Here is a 23,658-nt window from a genome sequence, read left to right as displayed (position 1 = left end):
AACAAAACAAATAATGCAAAAATTAGATAAAGATGAATCAACGATCTGCATCTGAATTTAGCCTATTAGTTATTACTATTGCCTAATATGATAAGGAACGACACTGTAGTAAGTAGAAACTACTAATGTTTATTTACATGGCAAATATTCTGATTATAATCCTGACATATATGTATACATTTAGTAAAAGTTGGAATATTGCAGTACTTCACCAGATGCAACTTCTTATAATGCTCTTTTGTATGCTGAAGGTCAGCACAGTCATTTCTATATACTTATATAGTATATATATCGATATAGAATAGAAATGACTATGGTAAATGAGTTCAGATGCAGTTGAAGCCTTGAAGCTTAATGAAAGGAAAAATATCGAGCATTCTCCGGTATCAATACGTCATGCGATCAGGTTCTTCTCCGTTAAAGTATACGTCTGTTTGTAAAACCGTATTCTTCTTTGGTCATTTTGTGTACAACGGAGCGATAATAGCATTAGTAATGACAATAATAAATAACAGATTCGAGCAGTTATACTCATACAACCATTAATGGTAGTAGTACGGAAGGACCCCATGTGTGTAGCCACAGCGTTAGAAGTACGCTGGAGACTGCTTTCTCTACAAGGATCAACAGTTCTCTTTATATCTTTCGTTTAATGGGTGCCGAAAATCGTTTCGATGAGTCAGCTAATAAATTCAACAAGTGCTTGTGCCGATAGCTTCATTTACTTAAAATTATGTACTTGAAAGTAAGTATGTCAGCTTAAAATACAAGATATCTTCTTTCTGCGTCTTCTTTTCTTCCCTACATGTATATTTCACATATACTAGAAAACTCGGCTTTCCATTTGATAATCTAGAACCTATTTTCCCTTGACAATACGTGTCTTGATTCATACCTGTAGTTGCTTTCCTCGATCATTATATTAAACAGTGCCGAAATACTGTATAAGTTGGCTAGCATAACAGAATTGGGCAAGAACCTTAGATAGATAACGTCTAGATAACGTCTTCTTGGATATAGCACATTTTAAAAAGCTCCACAAAATGGCCAGACGAAATCGGTAGTCAATGTGTATCAATAATTTAAGATGGCTACGATAACACGGCATTTATAACGGATAACATTATATATTCCCCTAACTCTCTCCTTAAACTCGGCAATCATTGGTATTTAAGGAGTTCGTCATTTCTGTATCCTGCGAGAGGGCACTCAGACCTCGTCGAAGTCCTCTCTCGCGGTCCAACTCTCGCTGGCGCGACGTCCTTTCGGCTTGTTCCTGTACGTCCTTTCTAGAAGACCGGGCGTAATCATACGTAAAACCTCCGATGAGTCCACCAAGCAAAGGCCCAATCCAGTACACCTGCAGGAAACAATGATGAGACATTTCAATTCTCAGCGGAGATCATTTCAATTTACATTCATTTCCGTGCTAAGAGTCGCTGGGTCTACAGTAAACATTTATGCTAATTGTATCCGTCTGTTTTTAATCAACTTCCAATATATTAATTAATAATATTATAAAATACCTTGGTCGGACCATGGTACCCGCAACTAAACAGTACCTCACTTTTTCAAAATGACGTAATACCACTTTCAGGTACGCGTCTTTAATCCCTTGAGGGAAAACATGCTATACGGGGCATGTAGTGCAGGCTTAGAGGATAAATTTGTTTTTCCCAAATTTTCTCAGCTACAATTCAGTTGTGGATCAGAAAAAGCTGTAATTCAACTCTATCAAACCAACCAGTTAGCTCCTATTTTGAACGCTTACAAATTAAATGAATTAAGTATGGAACTAGTTCTGTCTCTGCATACATTGTTTTGTATTATAGTTTGTTCTAATGAACGGCTTATTCTTTACACTAACGTGTATAACTTGTGGAAAACTAGGCTACAGGTTCATTTAATTATCAGTGTGACATTTAATGGTCAGGATTTATGGCACCTGTCCATAAAAATTAGCGTCTACATTTTACGTTTCGATTTTTTCAACTTGGGTCTCACATGTGTGCTCGATGAAAAGATACGTATCATACTTCCGAATGAAACAATGCCTCAAAAGAACTGTTTACTCGGTTCTTATTTTCACATAAACCTTACAACCATTGATCATTCAGCAGGCCCATTTTTGCTAGCTTTCAAGTCAGCAGGACAAAAAATGATCAAGCTCAGTCGCAAATCAACTTGTTAATTATACGTCAAATGTGTATAGCTTGTGAAATATAGTCGGCACTGCGTAAATGCGTGTTTTTGCATCGTACCACGCTTCTAACCGTATATAATCCGATCTTTGCGTTTGCATCTGATCTTTTCTCAACCGTAACAACCATTACAAATCGTCCGACAAGGTTAGTTGATTAAAACAGCTACTTTCAATCCGTGTCCGTGCCTTACCAAAAAAGGAAGAGTCGACAGTGGCTATGAAGTGATCTTCTACGAAATCATAGCCTCGGAAGCAGGGTCGAGCCATCCAGTGGGCCGATTCCTTGTGGATAGCCTCTCGGGCCATCCGCCTATTGGATAGCATGCGAATGGTAATTGGCTCCCCACGGAGAGGAGGAAATTTGTGCAGCTTGTTATTATTGTACTAACGCTCCGACCTATCCTGCACGGCCTCGGCTGATACAAGCACATATGCTGACTTGGGTTGAATTGAGCACAGACATCGCGACCCACACTATCTCATGATCATTACATAGTACGGTATGTAGGTGGTGAGGGTAGCAACTTGTCCCACGGCATGTTTCTTCTGCCGACGAAACAACTCTTATTCTCTGACAGCCATCTAGGGATTGTTGCGTTCTACCAACTTACACATAGTTGCGGCCTCACTTCTGGACAACTGAATGTTCTGGCTCCAGCAGCCCATGAGTGGCCGTCTAGTGGAAGCCCTGCATCCATAGCTATTCGTCCTGGCTAATTAGGCACCTTATTTCTCCCGACCCTCGCCGTTCGTACCATCGTAGTTGGCTCTCGCAAAGGATTATGCGGCCTGACACAGACTCCTACTGACGTTGAGCAGGGACGTCCAAGTATCCGAACTTTTCCGGCGTACTAGTTTACAGTAGAGGTGGTAACCTTGTTATTAAGTAATTCTATTAGATGAATCTAGATTTCAACAAATTCGTTGGATACATATTTTGTAGGTTATGGGCGCTACTAGTTGACTTAATTCTATTTAAGTCATACGCCACACTGCTTCTAAAAAGGAAATAAGGATCATTCAACTAGATTCTATAAACGAGGTTAACACTGAATTCAGTTTCTCCGAAGAGCAAAAAAATTGAAATTTTTATTGAATTACTGAGGGTACTGAATGAGATTTTAGAACAAACGGCAAGTTTTTGCTGTATGAGAGCTTTAGTATAATCGACATTGTACAATTAACCTGCAAAGCAGCATTTCTTGGACCATTAGAATTTAGTGTGTGTATTGTACTTCATGGCCTTCGCAAAAAATCCTGCCTTCAAAGGCCATTTCGGAGAGCTAGTATAAAAGTAGGACTAGGAAAACTAGAAATAGGCAAAACGCAAGATTAACGAAGATTAAGAATCTCAAAGATAAATTTCAGGAAATTACGCATGTTGTGTTGTAATGGCTATCTTTTGGCCTTTGCAGATTCACTGGCTACGCAGCTCCACTCACCTCCGCGTATAAGCCATTTACCATTGAAGCGGGGAATGATCCTAGTAGCAAGGCATTTATTGGCCATGTCAGCAATGAATATAGCCCAGTCGCGTTACTTAAGATTCCTCTCGAAAAGTTCCATTGAGGTTTTAGCATCCCTATGGATAGAGAAACAAAACACCCTTCCTGCTAATATCGTGCCAATCGAAAGCTTACCGTACAATAACATTAAAACAGTTTCCAGTTTGACGATAGTGTCAATGGGTTTGCCGTGCGTAGAATGCAACGTCGTGCCTTGAGTGTATGTTTTTGAACTGTGCATCTGCTCGAAATAGTCAGCAACGCCATAAGATTAAGATAGACCGGAAGCCAAATCTAATGAAGTCTATGAATATTGGAAGCTGTGACAACGGTAGATAAGTAATGAGTTTGCACGTTACTGATGCTCTTATCCCATCAAATGCACCGCTCTCTCAATTTGAATGTCGATCGTCGGTACTTACCCAATGATTGGTCCAGTTTCTCGCTACTAAAACCTGCCCTAAAGCTCTTACAGGGTTCAATCCCACGCCAGTGTGCGAAAACTGAAACGTAGAATAGAAAGGACAGTTTAGAGCTAACTATAGAAGAATGGTAGACCTGATGCAAATTACACGCCCTGATTCGGCTCTATTTACTTATTTCTTATTAAGTTTTGCAAGTACGTCCTTCCATTAACACGCATGATTACGCGACAAATGCTATATAGAATATAGGTGCTTCATGTAAATACATTAGGTTGTTAGAGCTAGAGTACTGATTCTCCATCGTTGAGAATATCCTAAATTTTTAACATAAACAGTCCCCTCGATTAAGGTTTGAAGTATACCCTTTCGTTATCCCGGTGTCAGAATCAGACGTCCCTTTAGAAGCGACTCAAAAGGGACCGTGAAGGCTGCGCTAAGTCATAATGCTGATCTAGTGATGCATAACAAGGGAACACGTCGGGGGTGGTAAGGCAACTAAAGTCCATGAACATTTCTGTATCAGTAGGCGTGGATTTTTAACATGATTCTTACGTGCGTACCTTCTTTTCATCGGCAACGCAAAATAAAAAAAATATTGAAGACTTCTTAACTAAAAGATGACTGTTATATGCACTCGTCTTGTTATAGATAGGGGTAGCTGTATTGTTTTGGGGTTAACATTTGCTTGTCTAAGGTTATCGCCTAAATTTGCACAGTTTGTGAGAACGGCTGAGTCCATGGTGGGTGGCACCCTGCTGACAGTACGACCTTTCTGTCATCTTGATCTCACACCTTTCGTTAAGATATAAATAGGTTATGCTTCACGCTTCTGTAGGCTTTATGACTTCGGCCCAGGCAAATTTGATCCAAAAGCATTATGTTAGCTACGCTAGCCACTAGCTGCATTGACTTTCTTGTCTGACCACGCAACAATTACTCGCTGAATTGAAGTTCCTTTGCAGGGTCGAGTTATGCGGGTAGGAGAAATTTCCTCAAAGGAGTGAAAGTCTGTAGGTAATGCGTAAAAGGCAATGAACGGGCTTCTGTGGTACCGAAATTGAGTTTTCACGCCACAGTGCTACTTTCATTGCTTCAACCAACCAGAAGGACGTGAAAGGGGTTCCGCTGAGAATACCAGCAAACCCCCAACTGAGCCAAAAACAAGTCCCTGTGTTGCCTCGCATTAGTATGATGCGATGTATACGGGCCTGCTTTGAAACTGCTGCTAGTGCTATAGGAAAACATCTAGCTATAAGTTTGCGTCCGTATGGCAGTTCGTAAGAATATAAGCGGGTGTAAAATTTAAACGAAACGCTACATGGTACAGAATGCTGATAGGCCTGCTCCTGCTGGCGTCCTCCGCAGGCTTTCTGCGCTGTTTTCACGCTGATACCATTTGTGTGCCTTTCTTTTACGGCTTTCCTTCGAGCGACTTTGGAACGCCTCTGGAACAAAAGTCTAGGTAGTACGAGGCACGGCGGCAATGGGCCGAGAGGTCGTCATCCACAGAAATGGCGGGACAGGAGAACCGGCACGGGAGAAGGACAAAATGAGTCAAGAGCATTGTTGGACGCAAAGGCCACGGGTCGACTGCGGTCAAAGGTATCAAGAAGAAATCGGAAGTAACAATACAACTTCACGAATGAGCTGTTGGTAAAAGGGGGAAGCACAAAAGACGAATAAAAGGAACCGAAGTGGTTGACCTCAGGCAAATTCGAAAATTAGATCAAGGACCAGCCCAGAAAGAGGGATCAAGTTTGACTCTAGGTAGGACGCCTTTTATGTATAATTTCTGTGCGTCTGCTTCTAACTACTTCAGCTTATCGGCCTTGCTATAACACTGCAAGAGGTAAGTTTTATCTCTGCGGTTCTAGAATGCCAAGTTCTTACCACGCCCAAACCTGCTACGGCGGCTATACAGGGGTGAGAACCGAAACTATAGTTTTCCATTGTTTGTCGTTTGGTCTCGTTCTTCATGGATTTTATTAATGTGCTTCTTAGGAATCTTGTTTTTTCTTACTCGTACTCGTTTTTTCGGTTCTTCGTAAACTTGAACTTGTTACTCTCGTTGTCTTATCCCCAGCGAAAGATTCAGATTCCTTCTTTTTGTCTTTCATTCAATGCAGGTCACATTCTGGCAGTTAACCGTGTGCACCTTTAACTAGGGCTTGTAGCTTAATGAAACTCTTGTTAGTTTATAGGGCACTGCCGCACAAACGTTGAGCCATTGCTACGCACTGCTCAGCTAATATCTATTCACATGAGTTCTAGAAGCTTAAAATATTCAATGGTGGGGAAATTTGACAGATTTATTCATTGGACCGAACAATTTCACCGTTGACCCACGAGCAGATACGATACAAAATCCGTGTGTGCTTTTTCAGTCCATTAGTTCGCTTTTCGATAAAGAACGTTCATTACAGCCGTGCACGGATTAGCTTCGTACGAATCTTCTTGTCGTCAGCGGACTCATTATCATTTGTCAGCACCTGAAATAGTTCTACTGGCGGACACTACAATACAAATGCCAAAAGCAAATGGGTTTCCAGCACATTAGTCTTGGAATGGTACTATTATCCATCTAGCGTCCGTTACACACTTCAGCCCATTGCGTTTTAGATTTTTTATCGTACAGGCTTGTGAAGATCTTGGATATTGCTGCTACTGCTGCATAGTCTTCTTTTCAATCCTAATTCCGAACAACGTACCTAGAGATGTGTGGGGGTGCTTACATGTACATAAGTGTATGATACGCGTCAACCTCCACTAGTAATCTTGTCGGTGCCTCATCATGATCATCAGTGGCGCTTCATCCGCGTAAGCATACATTTAGCCCTGTCGATCGTACCGCTAATAACGGACGAAGCTCGCTTATTGATGTATCTCGCAAACACCCACAGACATATGTATACCGACGGACAGGCGACTGAGCGGTACGAGGAGACAGCTTCTGTCTATGTGACGGACGAACTACTGAAAGAATGGGCCACGCCATTTGCTCCAAGAGAAGTATATAAATTCGACTCAACCGTTCGAATCTACTAATATAGAAAAAGAGTTGGCAGACGTCCTGTTCTCGGCATACCGTTCTAAGGTAGCACCATTGGCCGGGTAAGTTGCAATGGGTCTGGAAGCCACAAATTGGCAGTGGCGGAATAGTGGACATTAGCCTTCTTCTTCGCAGGCTACCAGATTTACAACATAACGATTGTGTCTTCGGCGTGTTACGGTGTAAGCTGAATTGTCTTTGTACCTGAGCGAGCGATATGCACCATATTACGAACCCGAAGGATCGGGTCGAAAAAGACAGGGACAAGTACGAGACAAGATAGCGAATGCTGAAGCGAATTTCTTCTGCGGGCTTTTCTTCACGCTAACTGCGTTCTCAGCAGGTGTTCTGCAATGCTATGCGTTGCCCCTATTTTCCTTTTCTATTCGTTGCGTCCGTTTATTCTCAGCGCTGGTAATTCGCAAGTTTCCCATGCCCAAACTCCTATAACGTCTATCATACACACTGTCAAACGCCAACCAGGTAGGGCCTTGAGAGGAAGAGTCAAATTATCCGCAGAACTGGTAAATGAAATTGAAAATCATATAGTGTTCTTCAACGACTTCTGGTTGCTTTTTAAGCTCGTTACTTCACAACGGTGAATACTAAGTATGAACAAGGCCGGCTAAACTCTCGTTTGTTGGCAAAACTACGATTTCTGTACAAAAGGGTTTACGGTCACTCTTATATTAATCTACTGTGAGTCGACGATTCTTGTCTAGGAACGATATTTCGGTTCGCCAGGCAACTCAAAAAAAATACCCTTTAGGTTCAGGCATACGTCGCGAGCCGCAAAGCAAAGGCCCTGGCACGTACTATGACAGACAGGACAAGCCAAAGGCAGAGGTGTCAGACCACGTCGTCTTGTGTGTTCTGTGATACGTTTCTAGGGGCTTCCTTCGACGTCCTGTACGTGGGCCGAATTCCGAATGACAACATTTTAACCTTCAGGAGCAGTGTTGGCTTTCGTGTTTCTTTTACTGAACGTGTAGGATTATGAGAGTATGAATATATATGTTGAAGGAGACCTGAGAGTCACTTCTTCAAGTGTCACCAACTATACGTACTGTACAACCTGAAAAAATAAAGTTATATGTATGTGTGTATATATATATATATACATGTATGCAGTCCAGGCACACTTGGTGTTGACGGTAAGCATACCGCTTGTTAAATATGAAGACCAATGTGAGCAATGAATGGGGAAGCATCTATTTAATGTTAAATAACGAAACTTAGGCTACCATTTTTGGTCTCCGACGAAAAACTATTGTGTGCTCGCGTGATAAAACGTATTTGTACGTATGGTCTAGTGATAACCAGTTGAAGCACTACCATTTGCGCGACACATTTATCTGTACCTGCTAAACAGTAAACACGGTAAATCGCGACCGATACAATGAGCTCGGATCATAAATTTTTTTTCTTACTTTTGCGTTGGATAAAAGATATGAAACCTTGTTTGCTTGATCTTCTAAGAGCCGCATAATGCGATTCGCAGCTCTATCCACCCGTTTGAAGATAGTTCACAGTTTACCCTTAAGACTTACATCCATGTGTACCATAATAGTGCTGTCCTCTTCTAGGACATTACAAGGCACATATGGGAAAAGCACTATGAACTAGCATACAGGCATTTTAAAAGTAGTAATTTGTACTAATTCTTTTGAATACAAAGTCCACAGAGCCAGACGCGTCTCTGCTCCATATATTTTTCTCTACGCCGGAACGAAAGGATTTTTAAAAATAATTATTCACGGCGTTCAGTGGTCATTAGCCATTTTGTCAGTGTCCTACAAAAACATATTACTAATTCAACATAAAGCTCTGTCTTTTGTCAAAATAAAATAATAGACATAGTATGGTAATTGTAGTATACGATACGCAGGCCTCTTTGTAGTAAAATGAACAGTAAAAATTCGGTATCGCATAAATAAGTGGAATTTTCAAAACAAATTTATTTGATTCTTATCAGCATTATACGACATTATATAGCCATTGAATACGAACGATGTAAGCTTCAAATGTGAGGGACACTTTCGTAGGGGCATTTTGCGATTATACATTGTTACCCGTTTTTGACCCTCAAATATAAACGAGCACTTTATGCTTCTCAAGCAGTACAGACGAAAAAATTAGCCTTATATACACTAGAAAATTAGGTAAGTCATGTCAATTAAAGCGACCCGCAGAAGAAGGTGTTCAGGTATCGCATATTGAAAAGGTTTCGCAACGAATAAATGCCTTTGACTCGTCTGTGAATGCAGTGTGCCGCCAACAACAGTAGGTCGAAATGCTACATGTACATATATGGAGCATAGCACAGTCTGAACCTCGTTAGTAATAAGGTCACGACTTCGGCCGAGATCGACTGTCGCGTTGCCCAAACCTGGCAGAGCCGTCGGACTCCATCGGGGCTCCTTCGCCAGCTGGGAAGAAATAAGCGTTACGTTTGCCGCAGCAGACCGGAGCAAGTTCAGTTCACTCCATGTACATTCCTGAACAGACAGAGACGCATGGTCACGTAGCAGGAATTAATTGAACGGAGCCTTCCGCCGGATGAGGGACAATGACAGGAAGTCGACCAATGTGAATGGTTTCTATATGACAGTCGACACGAGGTTGACCAGGTAAATTCAAATGGACAGTGTAAACGCTGTTAGTACTTTTTTTTTGCTGTCCAAAGACGGGCAGCAGCGGGTTCGTTAGATGCTGCAATAAATGATCGTTCGGTAATGATCTAAGATACAAACGTTGTTTAGTTTCAAGGTACCATTTCGGCCAACCGCTTATGTTAGGCAAAAACAAGATCCGACGACGGTGTTAGAGAATATATGTTTACTTTCGTAATTATTACGTATGACAACCGTTATGGAAGAAATGACTTCCAGGAACGTTTTTATATAGGAAAAACGAAAGAGAGCTGAGGCACTTTATTGCGTTATCATTTTCAATATATTTTCACCTATGCTACTAGCTAGCAACTCTCCTGCATATATTATTTCCTGTACTCACATGCTGTTTAGCTTTTTCTTCAAGGATCTTCTTTCATTCGTCTGTTATCTTTACTACTTCATATTTTTTCTAAGATTTTAATGTGTAAGTTTCATCTAAGCATATTGTCTCTTATATATAGGTATTTCCATGAAAGTGTGAACCCTAGTTAACGTTGTGTAACTATAGCAGCTGCAGCCACTAAAGCCAGAGTTCCTATTGTCCTCAGTCCTTCGACGGCAAGGACGTACGTATTGTACCTGATACCATATCGAAAGGCCGTTTGTTTGGCGGATGTCCTTATCTGGGCAAACCTAAGTTTGTCCGTACACTGCGTCCCTAAATGGAAGGCAATTATTACCCTCCTTTTCTCCTGTTATTCCTTATCACCCCATTTCGATAGCCATCCGAACCTCACAATTCGTTGGTTTCGCTTGGCATCCAACCAACCATAATTTTCTCTCTCTCGCCAGATGGGCCACCAGCTGGCGAACAAGGAACCTTGACGGTCCAGACAGTAGGAAACTTTAAGCACTTCATTGTCAAACTGAGCTTTTTTATTTTGTATTAGAACGATACTTTCTATCCTTTCGGCGTTTGTACGGTATGAAAATGCGTTGGAAAGCCGGCTGATCACTAATCGGCTATGATATAGTACAGGCCTATTGTCTAGATTTCCTCTAGGGACCTGCGTGGTGCTTTCTGTGGTTCGAAAGCCTCATGAGCTTCCTTTCTCGACAGTATAATCTATCGTATGGCGAGTTTAAAGCAAATCGGGAACCATCCTTCTTTCAATGCCGATCCTTGTATGTTCTTTTACTACGAACATAAAATAAGTGCTCTAGTCGAATGTCCTTCCTGCGAAATCAATTAACGCTCTGCAGAACGTTCTTAACATTTCTATGCTGGTACATGCTTTACATGTTCTGTCAGCGTCCGGCCTTTTGCCCACAGCTTTTATTACCTAAAAATACCCTCACGGGTGAAGCATTATCGATGCAGCGGTTTGCTTAGGAGACCCTGTAATCGTCAAATCTCACTGAACAGAGTCTACTAACGTTCGTACAATACCAATAAGGAACAACGGAAAGATACGATTTAGCACGCCCTGCGCGCACACTAAGTAAATCTCAAGCACCTGCCACCAATGCTACTTATTTTTCAGCTATTTTCATCATTTTTATGTTCATGTCATGCCGCACACCCGGGCTGCCATCCATAATATATAACCCCAACCCCAAAAGCTAGCTCTCAGCTAGCACAAACTCGGCAAAAATATCGGTTGAACGGGGTATTGCTTGGCTATCATTAGTTAACGGGTGCTTGGTACAGAGTCAATTCAGTAGCAAATCGAGTAAGTACGATCGCTAGATACAGCATCCAAGCATTTAACACCATATAATACTTGTTTCGTATAGATGTATCAAAGTTGTCACATTTTAGTATGGGGGCAGGTGTCTACATTAAAAAAGATTACAAAAGCGCTTGGTTCTTATTTAAAAACATCACATCGGCCCTTTTATTAACGATTGCAAACATTTTTATTTGGAATTATCGTTATAATTTCTGTGTCAGGAGTTTTCTAATGCTTGTTGAACACGGAGCATTAGATAACAAGACGTATTTCGATGCATTCTCTGTTTGAAGGGACAGGCAGGACGTAGATGATGCTTGCTGTACGCTGGGATATAAAAACATATGGACGTATGGTTATATCGATAAGAATAGATAAATGCTCGGCAAAGAAAGAGGACAGTCATACCTAATACGCATTGTATCACTCAGACTCTGCTCTCGTTGGTTCCTAATCGTCAAACCGGCCGAGTGGCCAACGTCACCGATGTGTTCTGCAATATTCGATGCTGATTATCCACCTTTACAATGCTGAGACGTAGTAGATGTGGTTTTTCATTATGGAACTTTATTCACGCTCCTGTATACTATGGCTGCTGCGAAATGCTGCTATCAAGCATTCTCTGGCATTATATCGCTTCGCGCCATTAGACATAATCGAGGAAAGGGAACAGGCTACTGGGCTGAGGTTGGTTCCGAATCGCTAATCTGTGTACAGCTGTGTTGGAATCCTCAAATTAAAAACAAAGGCAAACCATAACGAATGACTCTTGTCAATTTTTCTGTATAAGTTCTTTCGACGGTTACCCTATTAACACGTACAAATTGACCAATGCGTATCAGGAAATCAATGTGAACACATAGCTGTAGGTAGAAGGCAATGTAAGCGGCACTCTAACGTGGAGGGTTCGATAAGAATGGGTTACATTGCTTTGAAGGGCGGGAAAGGAAAAGCGCATAAACGTACTTAAAACAGAAGAACAATGAAGAGATATAGAAAGATGTTAGCAAAAGAGACGTATTTTTCATAGTTCGTAGTATATCGTATCAATCCGGTTTATGGACATGGTTGCATCAACTCGACATTCGCAATGATGTAATATCGGGGATCGTACAGGAAGAGCTGCTAGAACGGAAGGGCAAAATAGAGAATGATCTGGTGAAGCGTTGTAGTCGGGCATCGTGTCAGGGCCTTAGATGAAAAACCTTAAGAAGGGATTTAAGGATCACAGTTTCATAAGCAAATAAGCTTTGCCTTTCGAGAGACATGTGGAGGAGACTTCCTCACTTGTCTTTCGTACATATACAGTCAGCTAAATACTCTGTGGATGAGATAGATGATGCAGGTTTCTTAACTCAAAACGAATCGTGGTTTATGTGCTTATACTAGAAGGTAACGTATTCACGTAACGCAGTGGTAGATGGGAAAGAAAAACTGCAACAGTGGATAGCTTAATCGGTAGGCCTTTATGCATATGTGTCTGCGTAGTTTTGGCGGTGGTACGCCACATGTTATCATTATTGGTAATATCACATCGCCAGTATGCATACTGCGAAGATAAGTAACGCTATCATTAAAAACAGCGACAAGAACTGGGGTATACGCGTTTGGCCAGAGCTTATTTTTTAATAATAGAATTAGTATGAAAACTAAACTTGAGTTTTTGAAACTGGAGCTAGTCATACGCATATATTTGAGATAAATTGCAAATACAGACTGGCTTAAAATTCAATATGCCCCTCATTGGGTTCCTTTTTTCCAAATGCGAAACTATTGTCAAATGGATTATCTCAGGTTGATGCAAAAGCATACTTTGTAATTCAGTTATGTGTCATGCCTTTTCCGGGTCATACGCGAGTAGCTCAATTAGAAGTAACTTATAACTGTAAACCGCTAGGGGCCTGCTCGCGTCCTGTGCGAAGTATGACTGACCCTTCTTTTGTGGTTCGTGCTACTAGCCACCATAACGCCTCCCCCAGGGGAATAGACTGTGAATAAAAGCTGTACTAAAATTGCGTATTTAAAAGCTACTAAGAGACCAAGTGATGTAAGTAAAACATCGGAGTATCGAAGGCAAATTGAACATTCGGGCCGCTTTTAAAATGGTCTGACTGGCCAGCGCCTCGACAAAATTAAGTTGCCTCGAGCTGCCTACCACAAAGAGTACCGAGCACAACACCTTTGCAGACAATGATTGACTTTTGAACTGGCCTGATCTCCCGCTTCCTCTTGTTGTCTCCGCTTCACTTCTTGGGGAAGGCAGCAAAATAGTATCCTGAGTGCAGCAGCAAGGAATTAAAAACAAAGCTTAAAGGAGAATGCGAAATGGAAAGCTGCAAGCTGTTCGGCTCAACACACAGCTACATAAAATATTCATTTGGCTCGTCTATGTCCTTTCTGAAATTTACTTGCCTTTTCATACTTTTTCGTCCATTTGGTACCATTTGGTGGTTTTAAGTTTGGTTGCCTTACTTACTTACTTTTCTTTAAGCACCTAATTATGTAGTGGCTAAGCCATTTCATAAGTCTGGTGAAAAAATCCCAATCTAGCCAGGTCCACCTCAGCAGGACTTCTCAGTGGAAACAAGTCCTTCCGAGGGCCCGTTCACGCAGTAGGAAGAGTTGACGGCGTCAAAAAACGCTCTCAAACATCACAACTTTGCGTAGGCGAAACTTGTTCGTGTCAATTAGGTTTTGTAGCCTTAACGACAAGTTCTTCATTATGATAGAATTCGACAAACGGGATATTGAAATGAACTTCGTGAAATCGATCGAAAAAAAAAGGGAAAGCGAAGCCAGTGCAGTTGGTGGGATTTGAGGTAATAACTGTTTAAAAAAATCTACTCATAAATGGAAGTATCGAACGGCTCGATTATTGTCTGCTATTTACGTTTAATTTTTGAACCTAGCTGCTTTGTTTGCGTAGGCCTTTTTTTACACCTTAAAATTGATTAAAAAACACTGCAATGACAATAGGTTTTTGTGTCCTTCAAAATCAACCAACTTGCTAAACAACTATTTTTTACCGACCCGCAATTGTTAAGTGTGTGTTATGTTTTCTATGGACTACAATAAAACCTCATTATTTATTTGACATAAATCTTCTTCAGCTTTTAGCCACTTATCTAAAAAAAATAATAGTATTAATCAGAAGTGAACCTTCTAGCATGCGCTGAGATAGCGATTCAATACTGGCTTGAAAAGTTTTGGTTGCTACTAACATTCATGTATTCTCATAAATAAGTATTATGACTCAGGTAACTAAGTGAAAGTTCTTTCGTAAGATAATATATTCTTTTCAAATATAGGTAGTTTTATAAGCTTATACGAGCAATCGCGGTCCATTAAATAATTTCTGATTTTAAAAAGCTGTTATTGTGGAGGTCGTCTCTTATCCACTTGACCCACGTTCATTCAGCCTGATTCGGAGCATTACGTTCCTTCTGTCATCAATAACCCTTGCAAGCGGAACCGTTAGCGGACCACTACTTTCAAGCTTTTAAATGGGTCATGAAAATAGTTATAGCATTTTTGTCTCTCCACTCCTGACCGTAGCGATGCCAACTAGCGCGTCTGTCGATGACACGAAAAAAAACCGATTCGGCCTTAAGGCTGAGTGTCCTCCTTTCGGGGAGGGACAGAAGCTGCTGCTACCGCTGCTGCTGCTGCCCCATTTAGAACCAGAACCGAAGAACTGTTATGCGTCGAGATTATAACTAGACATTCAGCCATGGCAAAAAAACTACGGGTAGCTTTCATGCTGCAATAGGGTACGCACAAGAGTCAGCTTAAACAGATTAATATCGATTAGCTGCACAGCTTTCGGAACCCTGACTGGCTTGTTCCTCTAAGGCCTGTCGACCGGGTCTCTTAATCAAAGGGCGAGCTTTTTCTAGCCCGGAACGTTTGATGACGGACACGAATTTCGAAAGCTGTAGAATTAATCGCTTCTTGCCCCCAAGACTTTCTCGGTTTGTAGAAATTCAACAGGAAAAACGGACTGGGTAGCACAATCTCGACAAGCACAATGCTTAATGCAGATAATCATGACGTCAATGGGGTGCACATGGAAAGCAGCAGAAAAAGCAGCAGAAAAACAGGGGCTATAAGCATGCGCCGTTGTGTGGCTGGTAGAAACAATAGATTTTTTCGAATAGAGATGTGAATAAGAACAGTTTTAATTATAAAATCAATCATACAGGATAGCAAACAAAGTCCAACAGCAGCACCTAAAGTAGTTTCCTATTGTCCTTTTGCGGCCGCGGCAATGAAACGTTCGATAATTACGTCAAACTATGTAGCATTTGTAAAAAACAATGGACACGATATATATATATATATATATATATATATATATATATATATATATATATGCTTGCACATCTGCCGTATTTTGGGACTATGGCTCACGTAGGATTAGAACAAGATTCGAGGATTAAAGCTTGTAACAAGTAGTTTTGAGCTTTGAGCTTTGCCTAATAAACATACTTAAATCCCTTCAACTTGCTATAAAAACAAAGTGTTTTTTAACAATTCAGTACATGAATGTTATAGTTATGAAAAAAATAGAAACAGAAAACAAGAAACTACAAACGAATTAAAAGTGTACAAAATATATGGGGATCGAAATATAAATTTAAATAACCCAGCAGAATCCAAAAAATGGCTTCACTTTTTCTAACTTCCGGTTATACAGCATACCACGTTATTATTCCGGGAAGTCTTTCATATTGTAGGAAAAATTACTGGAACTCATAGCACATAGCTTTAAGCTCCTCTCTTTATGTATGTATCCAAAAGAGCGCAATTACAGACATTTTAATTCTTAAACTATATTTTAAAGTCATCTAAAAACAATAAATTATATAATACAATTTTGTTTTGCAAAGAAATTCAAAGAGAAATTAAGATATGGGTAGTTACACGTTTTGCCAGTTAGCCGAATCTGTCTAGTATTCCCTTTTCAAATTCCAGTTTTTCTCTCATTAATATGCGACGATAATTTCCTGGCGATTCATCTCGTTCCTCACGCATCCACTAGGGGTTACTTAGGTGGCGTATAGCCTCATATTTGGGTTATTCAATGTGTGACACTATGGGCGGTCCTATGTCAAGTACTGCCCCTAACCCTTGGATTCAAACCTATTAGACCGATTGGCACCAACTTAATGACTTTGCCATATCGAGAGATAGTTTGGTGAGAAAACGCTTACTCTGTATTTTTATATGAACTATCATTATTAGTATTAAATTTTATCTCACATTTCATGAAAAAAAATACGTTTAATAGGTTGGTAGTCGCTGAGACTTCGCTGCCGTAAACATACAGGGTAACTAGGATCTAAACGAACCGTTTGTATTTCTTATTGGTCGTCCCATATACCAGGTCCGTCTGGTAAAGCCGTCCCGCCGTAGACTATTTTTATCGAAAGTTTACGGCTCTACCGAATTTATGTGAATTCTCTTGCCTATTGCTAATAGAAATTGTACCGACTAAGCCCGCTAGGGTCCATAGGCAGTACAAGAATGGCGAGTCGGTGTCTACCGTAAGTTATTTTCTGGTAGGTAAATTCTATGCATTTCTTAGGCTTCCTGTTATCATTGTACTTTTGATCCACCCTAGCAGTTAATTTTGCATCACATTGAAAATAATAACATGATTCATCAGACGTTTCTTCTATTCAGCTCTCTACCGTCTGTTTGCTTCCATAGGCTAATAAAAAAAAAATTAGCTTTTCTTTAACCTCTATAACCCCGTTGTAATTTCATTGTTGTGAATTGAACTTTGTCTCAAGTTTAGGGTTCAGAAAGCTCATATCTATTCGGTACTTCGTTGCTTGCTGAAGTTAACAATGATTGCAGATGTCCAAAAGTCGCGGCCTGTTTAGCGAAAGCTCTATGACCGAGAATACTGCGCAAAGCTAGTGCGTTAAGTTTAAAGCCAACATCTGGGCCCTAGAAAATGCCTTCCTGCTTGGCCATATGGAGATGGTAAATGCGGTAGATGGCAACCAATTCGTTAATTGGCTAAGAAGATAGGCTGCATCATTCGCTATAGAAGTTTGCCAAAAGCAAGAGCTTGGGTGACTCGTAAATTGGGTAAAGGGCACGCGCGCTTCTCATTTTCTCAACAAATCCGGACAGATTACAGTTTCCAATGCAGATTTAATATGGACGATGAGCTGTGGTATCTCTACGTACGTCGATAGGAGGCAAAAAAGGAAACGGGAAGCTTCTGGATATATGTCTGTTATTTAGATACGCATCAGAAAAAAAAAACATGATTCGTGACTGGTGGGACTGAAACAATCTTATACATTAGATGTAATGCTTTAGAAAAATGGAATGGTCAACAAAATCCGTATATGGCTTATTGACAGCGAATAAATGAAGGTATCAAGCAGTAAAAACCCCATAGGCAAAGCAAAGTCTTCTTTACGATAATATCAGGTACACTTGGCAAAGGTCGTTGAAACTGCGCAGCAGAAGATTCACCGGCAGGTTTTTTTTGCATCCGCCAGTTTCGGTAACTTAATATTTTTTTTTAATCACTGAAAATTTTATTGATAGTAGTACATTAAATAATAAAAAAAAAAACTCAAAAAATTGCCCGCCAAGTACTTTAACACTACACCTGAAAATTTCGGGCTTCACGGGATAAAGAAATTGGTTGATAGATACGCAAAGAGTGTCGGTGAATAAATAAATTCGTTGTTAGGACTTGGCCTACGTTTTCAGTACATGAGAAAACTGCCATTTCTTTTCAAGCAAGCTAATAATGACTGGAACTAATCAAGTGCTACAAGTATATGACTTTGGTTTTGCAGTTCGAGATGTATCATGTCAAATAAATACCGATAGTTTATCCTCTATAAAATAATTTGGCGACGAACTACAACTTTTTTTTTTTATTTTTGTAAGCCATTGTTGTCCTCATTGCTGTGAAAAGTAATAATGAATACTGTTTGTACTTAATACAATTAACACGGTGGACCATTATAATATTTTACTGTATAGTATATTCTCTTGCACAAAACTATCAGACTATCATTGACCTCATCCCTGATCCTATCCAAGCATCCCACTCTTAAACTTTAGCTATTTTTCCTTTTTCTATCTCTATATATATATATATACTTTCTTTTTAAAATAAAACAGTTCAATGGCACAAAAGTACCACTCATGGAAATTTCGAGCTGCGTTTTTGCTTTGTCACTTTCTGCTGGGCAGTGGTTAGGACAGTATTTGCAGTTTTTTTGTTACCCAGATTTCACATTGACAAACCCACCCGTAACGAGACCGCTGTAGCGACGTTTCTCCTCCTCGTCATCTCTACTTTCCTCTTCATCAGAGAAACTCAAAGGAATATATTTCCATAGACGGAAGTGAACACGTAGCGCAATACAGTATACTAAGGAGGGTGCGCTATTATCATATATATCAGAGGAATGAAGGGCAAGCATAGTTAGAGGCATGATGATATAAGTAAAAGTTCAGGTTCCGTCTGACTTTGATCGAGTGTGCTTGTCACAGCAAACGACTTGCTTCTTTCTCTGCCTAGTAGGGAAGATGAATCTAAACAGGACGTACTCAGGGCAACACACAGGAATACCGCCCGCATCCCTAGAGAATGGAAGACTTTGCAAGGCATTCCTAGTATATGTATTCTTCGTGGTGATAAATTATTTCAATGTAGGTCACACGAGACAGCTTAGGTCTACGGTTCGGTTGTTAAGAATCCGTTTCGGATCAGTTTATGTTCAGCGTACAGAAGCAAAAGAGTCTAGATTTAAAAAAAAAAAAAACAGTTTGTAGTACGTAAAAGGCTAAACTTGTCCAAAAAAGTAAAATCACAGTAATACATATTATGATTTCGTGATGAGGTGGTAACATACTTAGACAATCGTTGAGACGTTGTCTTACAGTTTTCCGAAAAAGCATTTGTTCGAATTTAAATCCTCCCGCCGCTGGTCCCCACGTAAATGAATTGCTATTGTATCTTAATGCTGGCTTATCATTTAATATGTTGATTTGTTCTTTACTTGAACTTCTTGAAGGCCACCCATCTAGAGAGGAACTTGAGTGACTCAACTTCTCCTACTACGGGAAATTATGAATAGGTACGAAAACACAGCGGCTATTTTTTAGGACTAATTTTGTTTCGTGATCGTGAGATGCTATCTGATCTAGCCTTTCGAGAAGGCTCATTTCGTATTCATATTCTATTCAGAGCAGGTTGCACGACGATTTCGAAATGATCCAAAGGCAAGGATTAGAGTCCGGTTCTTGCAAATCGATTGTGTTGAATTCGGAAGATACGAAGCGCAATTCATTATAGCAATCCAATAAGGTATCAAGAATATATTGTTTTTCGTGAAAAAGGAAAACCGTTCAGGCGCTCACCGAACGATAGTCAAAAAACCGTCATGGACGTCGAAAAGGTCATTTAAAAATATATCGCTCTCCTCTTGGATGATACGCCTTGTTCGTTCTGCCTAAATGGATGATAAAGTGATTGCATACAAATATCCCTGTCGTTTAGAAAATAGAAAAAAGTGTTTTCTTTTCTTTTATAGACGAAATTTATGATAGGCTGCTTATATATGGCTTATAAATATCATCAAAGCCTACTGTTGTCCTAATTTAATGAGCTATAGCAAAACGCGTGTTCTGTCACAAAGATATTAAGGCACACCCTAAATAAATTTTATTATTGGATTAGGATTAGTCTAGCACCAACGTTGTTTTCCTATTTCTGAAGACCTCAGACACTTGAATAAGTTACTGTGAGAACCTGCGCTTGAAGTCAAAACAGAAATTAGGAGCTTCGATTTTTTCGGTAGTACTTTAGATCCTTGCAAGCTATGCCGAATAAACGTTCATCATAGAAAATAAAATTGACCTTCAGGATACACGTGTTGATTAGTCAACGTGTCAAGCCGAGTACATATTAACGGTACGTTTCTCCACGCAATAGCAATTACAATATTCTTTTTGAAAAATACTTTGTGCATCGACATTGATCCCATAAGCCTACCACGAAACTCGAACCGTTAACTTCCGGCGGAGTGACCCGAGACATAAGCCTCTAAAAAGCCCCCTTTAAATAACAATGGTTATGCATCGTCATGCATGCTGCACGTACGCAATGTGATTAGAACTTCTCTGTTCTACATTGATACTTACCGAAAAAAGTGTAGCGGCCCCGTACGCAAGTCCGACCGGAAACGCTTGGAACTTCATTAAACCACTCTCAACATCGTCATCAGAGGTGAGAACGGTGAGGACCACTACAAATGATCCAAGGAACTCAACAGCAAATACCTGGCTAAGATGTAGTTTCGTTTCTATTAAGGGCTGATTTCCTTCGCTTTGAAGAGCGAAGACTAACAAGCTACCTAATACGGCGCCAAACGCCTGTGCCAGGACGCTAGCAAACAATTTAAGAAGTGATGAACGACCGACCAGGCATCGCGGGATGCTGACAGCTGGATTAAAAGCTGCTCCTTGAAGCGTGTAAGTGAGCAGGGCAGCGCTTGCCCCGACTGCCAAACTTTGTCGAACATCCACTTCACCTGTTGATGGGCTGGTCACAACAATTAATAGAAGTGTAGCTAGAAATTCCGACCAAACTGCCGCCCAAAACTTTCGTGTGCGAATTTCTACTTTCGCTTTTGGCGGATCATCCGGGAGAGAATCGATATAGCGTAGCATCTCTTCCACGGGCGACTTCACAGCGGTTGGGCCGTTATTACGGACAATCGAACACATTTTTTCACATTCAAAATGTGAAAGTTATTAAAATTTTCATAATGCATGTAATTGTCTCAACAAGTAAGCACCAAGCAATGTCTATTTTCTCGACGGTGCGTAATCCTTCTATGGGGTTTGCAACTTCTTCGTCACACATTTTCATACAAACAGACGTATAGATACATCTGCGCTCACTAGAGACCACAAGTTCTATTGTGCATACAGCAAGCGCGTAGCGCCTTTACCTCAAAACCCTTTATCACTAACTAGTTGCACTTCACCCACTAGTATTGTCTAAGCAATAACAAAATACGTCAATGCCGCAGTTCAGCCATCAGACGCATACAGAACGTATTAATATGATTTTCCTTCTTCTTACAATTTTCGTCCAGTGCGAAGTGGACTACAGTAAGGCGCGCTATCCGCTGCTTCCGCGTTGTCATGATCGTTATTGACGTCTTTGCGCGGCCAGGTGGGTTCAGGTTTTCCGCACAGTGGCACGTTCATCGTACAGCACAACTGCCGACGGACGACAGAGGCCGCGACGCACGCCTCGTGCGGTTCTTTCTAATGCTGCTCCAGCTTCCACTTGCGATCGCGTTCTGTTTAATGCTGCATGCGGTTCCATCAGACTTCTTGTGCGCCATAGGTGGAGTTAGGCCCTCACCCTCGACGTCAGGTCTCTCACCTCGGCGAGGGTTGGAGACCAAGGCGACGCCACGCTGCACAACCAGGCAGCCAGTAAAGGGCGGCTGGACATAGAAGGGCAATTCTTGGAGATCTTATATAATAGGTTATATACTTGTAATTGCCTACAACCAACTGAGTGGTATCTTGCAAAGGCAACGATCTACGTCCCTCTCTTTTTTTGTCGCTTGTTTGGACCAGAGTGGAGATCGAAAAAATGCCAGCATTGAACCATCCGCTCGTCTTCGCTGTTCGTTTCCGATCTTCTGCTGTGTTTTCATTTACTGCCGTCTTTGATAAGCTAATAGACTGCCGGCAGATTAATCGTTCACGACGAACTCTTAACGGGTCGTCGTGTAATAAAAAAGAAAATGGCACGATGACAGTGATTTACGAGGCCACAGCTTGGAGCGCTGGAACATGAACTACTGAACTGGCAGCAATATACATCTTTTTTTTTTTTTTTAATAAATGGAACACCTAGATCTGGATATACTATTTTGCACAAACATTTCTTCGATTTTTTTGCATGTGCTAGAAATGTCATCTCTGGCAGTCGTAGTTATTCACAGCTTCAATCCGGGACCTAAACTACTTGCTAGTTATCTTCAGAATATTCTTCTTTATTTTGCAAAGAGTTCTCTAACAAACTAGTTGATGTGCCGCACTAGTACGCTACGCAAAAAATGCAATAGTATTAAATTTTTCGGTGATAGTAGGCTAAGTGTCCCCAAAAGTGCAAAGGTTCAGAACGACCAAAGGTTCAAAAAACGTTTTGGTCCGAAAGTTCGAAAACGGTTGACCTTATGGTGTAGAGCCAATTGGCAATTGATATTCCTCTCCCCAAAACGGTTGTTAATTAGTGTATCAAAAATTCAGATGTATCAAAAATGGCTTTTTGACTAGTTTAGAATCATTTTCAAACTGGAACCCTATTAAAAATCTTCTGGTTTGCCTCATGGGAGTCTTCCCTAAATTTTTCAGAAATCGCATAAAAACTGGCAATAGCGTAGACTGCTGATTACGGGCAAAAAGTCAAGTTTCTAATTTGGTGAAGCTTTGTTTCGCGCTGGAGGATCAGATAATAATTGATCTGGGCTCAAATTCCCAATTCAAAAATGATTTTTGCCACCATGAATTTATTGCTCTGTTTTTACTATCAAAAATAACGGTTTCACCGAGCAGCGCTATCCGAACTACCTGCCTGAGTGCCCTACCCCGTACGCACTAGGCCCAGGTAGTTCGTTGTGAAAAAAAAAACATGATCTCATGCACAATTTGGTTAACCCTACGTTGTAATAATCAACTGGGAAGTCACCAGGTTAGCGGCAGGAGAAATAGGGCAAAAATCGTAAATATTTTTTCGGCTTTCTCGTCGGCAGAATTACCTTACAGTATGATTAGATCTTGTGTCTACAATCGAAATTCATTCTGTATATTAATATATGGTTATATATAAATAAAACTATGACCTTTATCCCTTAAATTTGAAAGTGCTATATTCTAACAATCGACATCACCAAAAAAAAAAAGCTATTGGAAGCATATAGAAGCTTGTATCGAAATATAATTTTGGTTTGACAAACGTGTTATTTGTAATGTTAGACGCTAACGGACACTGACACGATGTTAAAAAGTACATGTTAATAAATTTGTTTATACAATTACAGCATGATACCTGAGCCAAA

General features: G+C 40.5%; 1 protein-coding gene across 3 annotated transcripts; it reads right to left on the bottom strand.

The window, feature by feature from the left end:
* Positions 1-109: 109 nt before the first annotated feature.
* LOC111244052 (lens fiber major intrinsic protein-like) lies at positions 110-21,983 on the bottom strand. Of its 3 annotated transcripts, XR_015320364.1 has the most exons (4): positions 20,717-21,983; positions 4,131-4,211; positions 2,395-3,054; positions 1,223-1,360 (listed from the first exon to the last, which is right to left on the bottom strand). XR_015320364.1 is itself a non-coding variant. In XM_022790609.2 (3 exons), exons 1-3 carry the CDS (start codon positions 21,299-21,301, stop codon positions 1,148-1,150), a joined length of 879 nt encoding a protein of 292 aa, XP_022646344.1. In that variant the 5' UTR covers positions 21,302-21,929; the 3' UTR covers positions 110-1,147. The 3 variants fall into 3 exon arrangements, 2 of the variants coding, with proteins under 2 accessions (XP_022646344.1, XP_086835320.1); XM_022790609.2 differs by lacking the exon at positions 2,395-3,054 and having other exon boundaries at positions 110-1,360; positions 20,717-21,929; XM_086979194.1 differs by lacking the exons at positions 2,395-3,054; positions 4,131-4,211 and having other exon boundaries at positions 110-1,360; positions 20,717-21,973.
* Between the last annotated feature and the right edge of the window lie 1,675 nt (positions 21,984-23,658).

Source organism: Varroa destructor, unplaced genomic scaffold (genome assembly GCF_002443255.2).
Source record: "Varroa destructor unplaced genomic scaffold, Vdes_3.0 BEIS01000002.1, whole genome shotgun sequence".
Lineage (NCBI taxonomy): Eukaryota > Metazoa > Arthropoda > Arachnida > Mesostigmata > Varroidae > Varroa > Varroa destructor.
The sequence above is the reverse complement of the archived record's forward strand: the minus strand, read 5'-3'. Positions and strand labels throughout refer to the sequence as shown.